This window comes from Oculina patagonica, chromosome 4 (genome assembly GCF_052425735.1).
Source record: "Oculina patagonica isolate OP01 chromosome 4, crgOcupat, whole genome shotgun sequence".
Classification (NCBI taxonomy): Eukaryota; Metazoa; Cnidaria; class Anthozoa; order Scleractinia; family Oculinidae; genus Oculina; species Oculina patagonica.
This window is the reverse complement of record NC_135761.1, coordinates 3,695,297-3,704,458: the sequence shown is the minus strand read 5'-3', so window position 1 is coordinate 3,704,458 and position 9,162 is coordinate 3,695,297. Positions and strand designations below refer to the sequence as shown.

General features: G+C 37.6%; 2 protein-coding genes across 2 annotated transcripts in view; both read right to left on the bottom strand.

The window, feature by feature from the left end:
- The window catches only part of LOC144651190 (5-oxoprolinase-like), a 197,323-nt gene that overhangs the window by 32,425 nt on the left and 155,736 nt on the right, over positions 1-9,162 (bottom strand). The window lies entirely within an intron of this gene.
- Positions 889-9,050, bottom strand: LOC144651232 (protein LSM14 homolog B-like). The gene is made up of 7 exons (XM_078511160.1): positions 8,805-9,050; positions 8,525-8,697; positions 6,817-7,330; positions 5,613-5,803; positions 4,757-4,884; positions 4,041-4,326; positions 889-1,734 (listed from the first exon to the last, which is right to left on the bottom strand). Exons 1-7 carry the CDS (start codon positions 8,923-8,925, stop codon positions 1,702-1,704), a joined length of 1,446 nt encoding a protein of 481 aa, XP_078367286.1. The 5' UTR covers positions 8,926-9,050; the 3' UTR covers positions 889-1,701.

The following is a 9,162-nucleotide window of genomic DNA, read 5'->3' as shown; positions in this document are numbered from 1 at the left end:
CGATTCCCGGACCCGGCGTCATATGTGGGTTGAGTTTGTTGAATTGGTTCTCGTCCTTGCTCCGAGGGTTTTTCTCCGGGTCCTCCGGTTTTCCTCCCTCCACAAAAAACCAACACTTCTAAATTCCAATTCGATCAGGGATTCAGAGCCACAATGAAAACTACTGGGACACCAGTAATTGTGTTACCCTTCAATGAAGTCGGTTTTATCCATTTATTGTATGGTTTATGTGCAGATGGCCAAAAATATTTCGCAGAGAAGTGGAAGTAGGCATAAGCACACATCATAAAATACATGTAGTTATGCAGCATTTTCTTGTGGTATACTTAACCGTTACAATACCACAAGGGCGTGTTGGATATGACATAGAAGATAGCAGTTGGCTTTAACAATCTTGTATCCAACAAGCATGAGTGGAATAACTGTTGTATTAAAAACGCCTTAAGAATTGCAATATTTGGGCTCCCCAGCTGTTTTAGTTGATGGTATCCGCTACCACTTTTGTGGTTAATGGTTTGAGCTCATTTACCATTGTCAACCAATCAAAACTCAGGAATTGCAATATATGGTATATTGGTATATCACACTTGTGGAATGGACTCTAAATTGGGCAATCTGGGGTCCCGCCCTGGCTGGGGTCACCTGCATTGTGCTCTTGGTCAAGACACTTAACTCTCAGTGCCTCTCTTCACCCAGGTGTATAAATGGGTACCAAAAAAGCCAATGCTAGGGGTAACCATCCCATCTAGGAGGGAGTAGAATACTTCAAGTCACTTGAATTATGAAAGGAAACTGGGATAACTCTGGTGGTATGGCCCAAACTTGCTTTGTATTTTACAATACACACAGCCCAAATATTAGTAAGTTAGACACAAGAAGCTACAGTAATTGTTTAAACAACTTTAATTTTCAAGCCTTTGATTTCCCTTAAACAAGATTTGAAGAAGCATACATGTACCATATTTTCTTAAGTGCCTTGGGCCACAAATTGAAATTTTACATTTTAACCAGAATAAAATGATGGGTGCACTGCTTATTAGAAAATGCAATCAACAACTAGAATGGTGGACGTGTTTGGGTAGTTTAATTTCTTTCTTTTTGATTATTTACTGTAGAAACCTACAGAAAAATGCATCTCGCAGTCCGTGTGCACCAGTGCATTGTATGAACTTAAATAATTATTTTTAGATTAATCTGTTTTTTATCTTGAAGACTGAGTAAATTCCTTATCACCTTGGTCTGGAAATGACTGATGGCATGAAGCCCACTGAAAATTTTGTGTTCACAGGATTAGAGGCACTAAATGAAATAAATATGGTATATGCACCTGATTCAGTGTAGTCAGTTAATGATACAGCAAGTCTCTTTTTACAGATTCTTTTGTACACCAGAAGCCAATAAGGGTTAGCAATATACTTTTCTAAGAAACACATGTACAAAAATTAGGAAGGGGGCATGTACAGCAGCAAATTGATCAGGGTCGACCAGGGGTTTTGACTTTTACTCTAATGTTGGCAATTTCTTGCCACTGCATATCAGCAATTAGCCATTTTTACAAAATAATAATAATTATCCCAGGCCACTTAATGTTCAATCATAAGTAACAATACTGTACGTGGTCAGACCACAAAAAATTATTTCCATTTTTCTATAAATCCAAAAAAGAGCCCTAGAACATTTTAGAATTGGTCTTTAGTGGCTTTATGCCTTGGCTGTTGGTTGACCATCTCCTGTCTGAAAAAAAAAAAATCAAAATTTTGTGGATTAGGCTAGAATGGGAACATAAAAGTGACTGAGAAAATAACTTTAATGTATCATTAAAAACATTCACTGACATGCTATTCCGAAAAGAAAATTAGAAGCTTGCATTGAAAATCTAATATACATTGGTACAATTAAATAATATTTGTATTTCTGTCTAGTGTACAGTAATATATGATAATGAATATAAAACAAGGAAAATACCAGACTGTATCAAGGGTAAAACTGAACCACAACATAATACGTGTACATAACGGTACTTTAATTATCCTAGAGCAATTGCACCTCGTGAGGCCCCTAGCTAATATGTCGAGTTTACAAATATAAGACCTAGAATTTTGCAAGTGCTGGTTCTTACAGCAGAGAAGCAATCGCCACAAAAAACAAGTTGTGTTACAAGGCGGTGAAGGGATCATATTAAAAGCATTCTTAATAAAAGTAAGTGGCTGAATGAGATTTTATTGGGAACAGTAGAAGGTATATAACAACTAGGTGGTTGGAAGGCAGGGTTTTGCTGTATGTTTGCATTTCTACAAATTCTCCCTTTCAGACAAAATTAACAGACAAACCAAACAGAAGTTTCTTTATCAAACAATACATTGAAATTAAGTACACAGTTATAGGCATAATGTGCATGATGACATCATTTGACCACAACCACCAGAATCCTTCACTTCTTCTTTTTATCATTCTAATTAGAGCAATGATTACTGTTTTTAGTGCAGAATGCACTATTGTGATGGTTTGGTGGGTTGGCGTTTGCTAAACCCCTAAACCACTAAACCACTAAATCACTAAACCGCTAACGCGGTGTAAACTTTTAATCACCAATTAATTAATTAATATCAATTAATTAACTATTTCTGTAAAGGGGGAGGGGATGGAGAGCACCTGACCGGTTGCCCTTGGTAAATCGGGGAGTACATTACGATACTTACAATTGAAGAACTTAAGGTATATATTTGTTTCAGAAAGCACTATGCTCTCCTTGTGGTACAATTCTTTCTGGAAAAAATACTTTGTGCTAAATGCATGTGCAGATCAGTCTACATCACGAACATTGCGTTTTTCTTCTGCAGAAGGATTCGTGTAGACTCCGTGGCCCCAAGTTAAAACCACAAATTAATTGAATTAGACACTAAGGCGTCATAGCAGTTCATGTAAAATAATTCTTAATATGGCAACGCTGTTTTCTTAGAAAAGGTGATCTAGCATCTCATAATTAATTGATAATATCTGTGTTATAATCAATGTCGCCTTGTTTGCAGAAAATAAATCACGTTACCATATCATCATGTTACATCTGTTTTCGACAAAAACAAAAGTATGTTACATGTTTTTGACAAAAACAAAAGTATCTCGTTTGCTGTTTCAATATCAAACTGAAATTCAAGCTATCGAAAATTAAAATAACAGGGACGTGTTTAGAAATTTTGTATTAAAGCCTGGTGTGCTTTTCAATGCGGTTGAATTCCTGTAGAATCCGTGGCGTTAATTTAATTAGACTTAAAAGGCATCACAGCGATCTGCGAGAAAAACAACAATATCATGTTACATCCGTCAGTTCCTTTCCTTTGATTTGTTCTCCATCGGTTGAACTGACCTCCGTTTTATTTTTTAAAACCTCTGCCGCTTTAGTGTTTGAACATGCTTTCGTGACGGTTCCGACATTTCTTGAAAGAAATCTTCACACTACGTGCTTCTCGGCTTCATGCTTGAGTGAGCGTGTGACGTGTTCACCAGACCGTGGCGAGAGCATGATCTGGTGCACGAAATGCTTTAGCGACAATTTCGGGGGAAAAGTCGCAATTTCGACATTTATGCTTTGTAATTAATAGTTTGTGCTCTGCTCGTGCACTGTTCTGAAAATTTGTAAATTTTTAGGTCTTTTTCTAAATGCTGAAGGGGACAATGCGGTATGATTCTTGTAGAATCCGTGGCGTTAATTTAATTAGATTTAAACACATCATAGCAGTCTAAGAGAAAAACAAAGGTATCATGTTACAAACTTTTGCACGAAAAGCACAAATATTACGTTTGCTGCTTCAATACTGAACTGAAAGGTGAACTCATTTGACTTATTCTCAAGCGAAATTACCCTGGAAAATTATTATCATGTCGATTGATTGGCCATATTGCATTCTGTACTGTCCTTTGAGTCTCTGAGTTTAAACATTGGATTCGTAATTCAAAATAATATTAAAGGAAAAGCAGAATGAATTCTGGTTGTTGTAGTCAAATGACGACATCGTGCAAATGTGCTATTAGACCTCTCTTACCACTGATGGTCCATTGGCTAGATTTTTTGGTAATTTATCACCATCATTTATGGGGTAATCTACCCAGGCCTTTGAGCGACCCCCTCTGGAGCCGCCGCGGCCACCACGCCAACCTCCACGGCCACCTCGACCACTGTCTTCACGTCCCTGATATCTGCTTCCACCCCGTCCACCTCTATATCCACCACGGCCTCTGCCTCTTCCACGACCGCCTCGCCGCATACCACCAGTTACTCCAAATGTCTCCATGTTTACTTTGCGTTCTTGCTGCCATGAAGGGTGTGCCCTTGGAGAGAACAATAAAAAAAATCTTTACAGCAACACCAAAAGAGTATTTTTGAATACTACATTGTTAGACTACACACCTGTCCCATGAGGTTTCAAAGCACAAACTTTAAAAAATAGGGTATCATTTCACAACAGTATGAATGTCAAACAACAAAATTTGCACACAAAGCTTTCTATAGTAATATACCACAATTCAAACTGAAAGTATTTAAAACTAATTTTAGGTCTTTAAAAAAAATAAAAATAAAAATCACAACTGTTTTAGTTATTGCTCACACACACACACAAACACATTATATGTATACACAAAAGAGCATGATGAAAACCTTCTTGTTGGAGTCATGTTCATGTACTGAAGACACATCTCATCAAAGGCAACAACAATAGTAGTAAAGCTAGGAAAAGCTCAACAAATCAAGAAGTAGTACCTTCTGTTTTTGTCTCTATCATTTGCCTCACATGAGATACTGTCAAAGAAAGACTTTGAGCTGTCATAAAAACTGACAGGACTCTGTGGTTGGTCGTGGATGACTTCATTTTCAGCTGTATTTTCAACCTAAAAACAGAGTGGCATACTGTCATTACCATAAAATAATGTGAACAAAATGTTTGCGTGCTGTGTGGCATTTATACAAGCAAATAAAAGTTGGTGCCATTATAGAAACAAAAGCACAAAATGTTTGATAAAAATCAAAATGTTCAGGCTTAGTTCTTCATCAGGGGAAGTTATGTCAACCTGGCCGGATGGCTACCTCTCTATTACAGTGAACAGCTTTCTACAGTGGCAGGTCAATTCGTCCTTATGATATCAATTTGCAGTGGGCAAGGTGCTGTTTCTTTGCCTAACCACCTTAAAATAATGTTTAGCAAACAAGCAGCAAGTTTACAGCATTTTTGTTACAAAACATTCCCTGGTCCCCCTTTTGTCTCCCTTAAGCCTGGTTTCCATATAATCACAGAGGATCGCAAAATGTGTTTCCTATGTCTCCATATGATCGCAAACGACGCAGACGATCGCAAAAGCATTGAATGATGGGATTGATTATCAATATTATGGGATAAGCTTTGATCGCAATGGAACGCAATTGTGTTTCCATATAATCGCAACAATTGCAGAAGATTGCAGGGAATAAAACTTGTTTCTATTTTCTGTGATAGTCTGCGATCGTTCGCAGAGGATCGCAAACAATCGCAGATGCGTGTTTTCATATTATCGTAGATCCTACAATTCTGCGATCGTCTGTGATCATATGGAAACCAGTGTTTAGTTTTAGCTTTTATTACCTCATCTGTAATCCTAAGATTTTCATGTAGTTTCTGTTGAAGTTCCTCTTCAATCTCCTCTTTATTGAACTTAGCATTTGAACTCTCAAAGTCAAACTCTCCTTCAAATTTGACAGGATCACCACCAGTCCTTGGCTTGGAACCTCTTGTACTAGAACCTCCTCTTCTTCCTTGGGTACGACGATTACCACCTTGTCAAAATGAAAATTACCACCATTATTATACACTGGCATTGACCTCTATTCTGCAAGCTGCAGATAATTAAAAATTATCCTGCAAAATCCTACAGAATATCGCCTGAAAGAGGCCGATTGGGCTTAAATCAGACGATATTCCGCAAGATTGAGGAGGATTTATAATAATATTGTTTTATTATTCAACAAATTGTCAACGAAATACATTTTGCAGATAAAAAACTGTTATTATGCAGCGCTTTACAAGATTTAAGATGAATCTTTGCAACCCACATACATCCCAGGATATCTGTTATGTACCACTGACAGATAACACTAACATTGTGACCATATACGGGCAGCGCACGCAGTTGTTGAATAATGATTCTGGATATTTCCTCACGTGAAAAATGCGGTCACATTGGCAACCGACTGACTGAAAACAATTTGGCTTGATTTGCTTCTTTATCGGAGTGGGAAATTGAAAAAGTTGTAAAAGAAAAGGAAGCTGAGAACACAAAAAAGTCAGTTAAAATAACGAGGCAAGTGTTCCAAGAGTACCTCAAGAAAAAGAAAATTACAGAACCCAAAGACTGAGTTAGCACGAGTGACTGAGGTATTGCATTCTTTATATTTCCTTTGAGACTACTATCACAAAAACCTCATCCAATCAGTGTTTAAAATGTGTTTAAGGAACTGTGTCACGGACAACACATTTTGAAAAATTGGCAAAGTTTTTCAAATTGTCATTTGAAATTTTTATCAGTCATTTTCCCTTTTTATTACTCCTTTGTTGTTTTTCTATGTTAGAAAAGTATTACTTTGAGGACTCCTTCAATTTGAAAGGAATCAGAAAAATGACTTAATTAACTGTGACATTGCTCCTTTAATGTTTATTAAACCACTGCGGTAAAGTGATCCTATCAGCTGTCAGGTCAGCTGTTAACACAACCAATGCTTAAAACACAAGAAATTTTTTTTAGCAGAATTCTGAACAACAGTAATCACTTCCTTATCAGTACTTCAGATACCTTGTCTTTGTCTCTGGGGTAAAGCTGACTGATTTGTTCCACCAGACTCTTTATTGATGTTTTCTTTATCCTTAGCCTCTTGTTTCTTCTTTTCTTGTGCTGCCTCAGTCTTGTCCTCAGAGTTTCTTCTCGATGATGGCCGAGAAGATGGTCTCTTTTTTGTGTGTACAGTTTGAGTCCCTTGTTGAGTCGTACTTTTATCTTGAGTTTCATTAACTTTAACTTGCTCGTTATTAGAGCTAGGTGCTGTAGGTAACACAGTTTCAGGAGATGGTGTATGACTCCGGGCCACTGGTATGGGCTGTACTGGAGGTGGTGTTGGTATCCGCGGCGGCATCATAGATCCCATCATGCCTGGATGTGGTTGCATAGGGCCCGGCATGTGTGCGTGTTGACCTCCAGGTGGATAACCACCATATGGTCCACCAAATGGACCATAGTTCATTGGTTGAAGAGGATACGTCACAGGAGTGTGAAAATGGGAATATGAACCTGGATGCCTTGAACTGCCAGACTGGTGGAAATAATAAACAAGAACACTGTCAGATTTTCAATAAGAACCAGTTAAAGTTTAGTTTATTTTTGTTTTATATCAGAGGAACTTTTGAGATTTGACTACAAGTACGAGTTTTGAATTTAGAGACAATTATATCCCCTGAAATAAACTCTTTCCTGCTGATGACTTACACATAAATAAACATTAGGGAAAGATTGGTGTGATAAGTGATTATAGGAGGCACACAAATTAGGTTTGAAAACTTGTTCTCCTACTCCAATCTAAAGGTTGCTGTTGTTTCTGCCAAATCAAACGTCCAGAATTAAACTATGAATATATTTTCTTGCATAATTCAGGGAATTTACCAGTCTGTATCAAATGGCAGAACACAACAAGATCTTGTGCATAGCGCTACAGATAAAATTTTACTGTCATTGTGTGCAATACAACCCTCTCCAAGCTACGTATGTGCTCCACTGTGGTAAAAGGATGATTTTCTTGGTTCTTCAGTACCTATAGTGGACTTCGAATTCATTGGCATACACACCAAAAAATATGAACAAAACTTGAGTGTATGTTGACATACTCTGTAGGCTGAAAAATGATACCTCATTTTGGAGGAAACTAATTTTAACTGTTCCAGAACAAATAAAAGCTTACATAGCAAAAAAAAAACAATGCTTAAGTCAGCTTGGTAAAAAATGTGTTATATTTCATCAGCCAAATTTTGACTTTTGGAAGACCAGAAATTATTTCACTTTCAGAATACTGAGTCATCATCACAAATTAGTTGTTGTGACTTGTTTATTTCTCCAGATCTCTACAGATAGGAACTTTATTTTCTTTTTGGTCTAGAGCTGTGTATTAAAGATAAAACAAACATTGCATTCAGCAATTTAGACTTATGATATAGGTGTTCATGTGTGCAACATTCATTGTGGTTAAAAAAAAGAATAAAGTACAATGAAGCTTATAACACGACTGTACTCTTATAAGGTGTTTTGAATAAGGAAATATTGTAATGATCTATAAAACAAGATTTATTTTTACCTAACTAAAGAAATTAACGTTGTGTACCAAACGGAAACTGTGATAATCGAATAAATTGTTGTTGTTAGAGATAAATGTAAGTTTACGTAGTTTCCGGACTTGTCTTGTCGAAAAGTACAACGCAAACCAGATATAACAGTTCAAAAAAAGAATGCAGTATACCTGGACAATGGCTGGATCTTGAGGTAACTGCGACGCAGCAGCTTTGGTCGCCGGAACTTCGCAAACATGAAGGTCCTTTATGTCTTGCCCTCGAAAAACAATATACTCGTACACTTCCTCTCGTGGAGGAACCTTTTTAGGAGCATCCCGGTCTTCCGTCCCAAACGATCTGACTGCAAAGCAGGAGGATAGAGAGAGTACAGTTGCATGAAATTCCTGTGAGCGAGCCTCCTAATTTTTGGATTTTAACCCCCAAAAATGCCTTGCCGGAACGACTCACCGTTCGCTAACGTCACAACAGCATCCTTGGTGTCAATGGAGTACAAGATACCCTCGTACCTAATTTCTGACTTAGAAACTAGGCTTATTTTAGTGCCAATGTACGGCGTTCCTGAACTCATTTCTAGTTACGAGAAATATAACAGAAAATTTACAAGGATGGCCCGAGATGGCCAGGATTAAACCGATATCTACTTCTGTCAGCAAAGATGGCCGAGTGGCGAGCGAGTCTGTTTTTCTCAAAGAAGTGTGGGAAGAGTGACGTCATGACAACTGCTTTCATTACCAGTGGTACCCCGACGGGAAGTAACTTTAGGATATTGTTGGTGATGATGAATATGACATAATTCTCGTTCATA

Excerpts from the sequence above, each read along its gene's own strand:
- LOC144651232 (XM_078511160.1), bottom strand. The coding sequence starts at position 8,925 with ATGAGTTCAGGAACGCCGTACATTGGCACTAAAATAAGCCTAGTTTCT. Across the intron at positions 7,331-8,524 it reads AAGATCCAGCCATTGTCCAG|TCTGGCAGTTCAAGGCATCC; the intron begins GTATACTGCATT and ends TATTTCCACCAG. Across the intron at positions 4,327-4,756 it reads GATAGAGACAAAAACAGAAG|GGCACACCCTTCATGGCAGC; the intron begins GTACTACTTCTT and ends GTTCTCTCCAAG.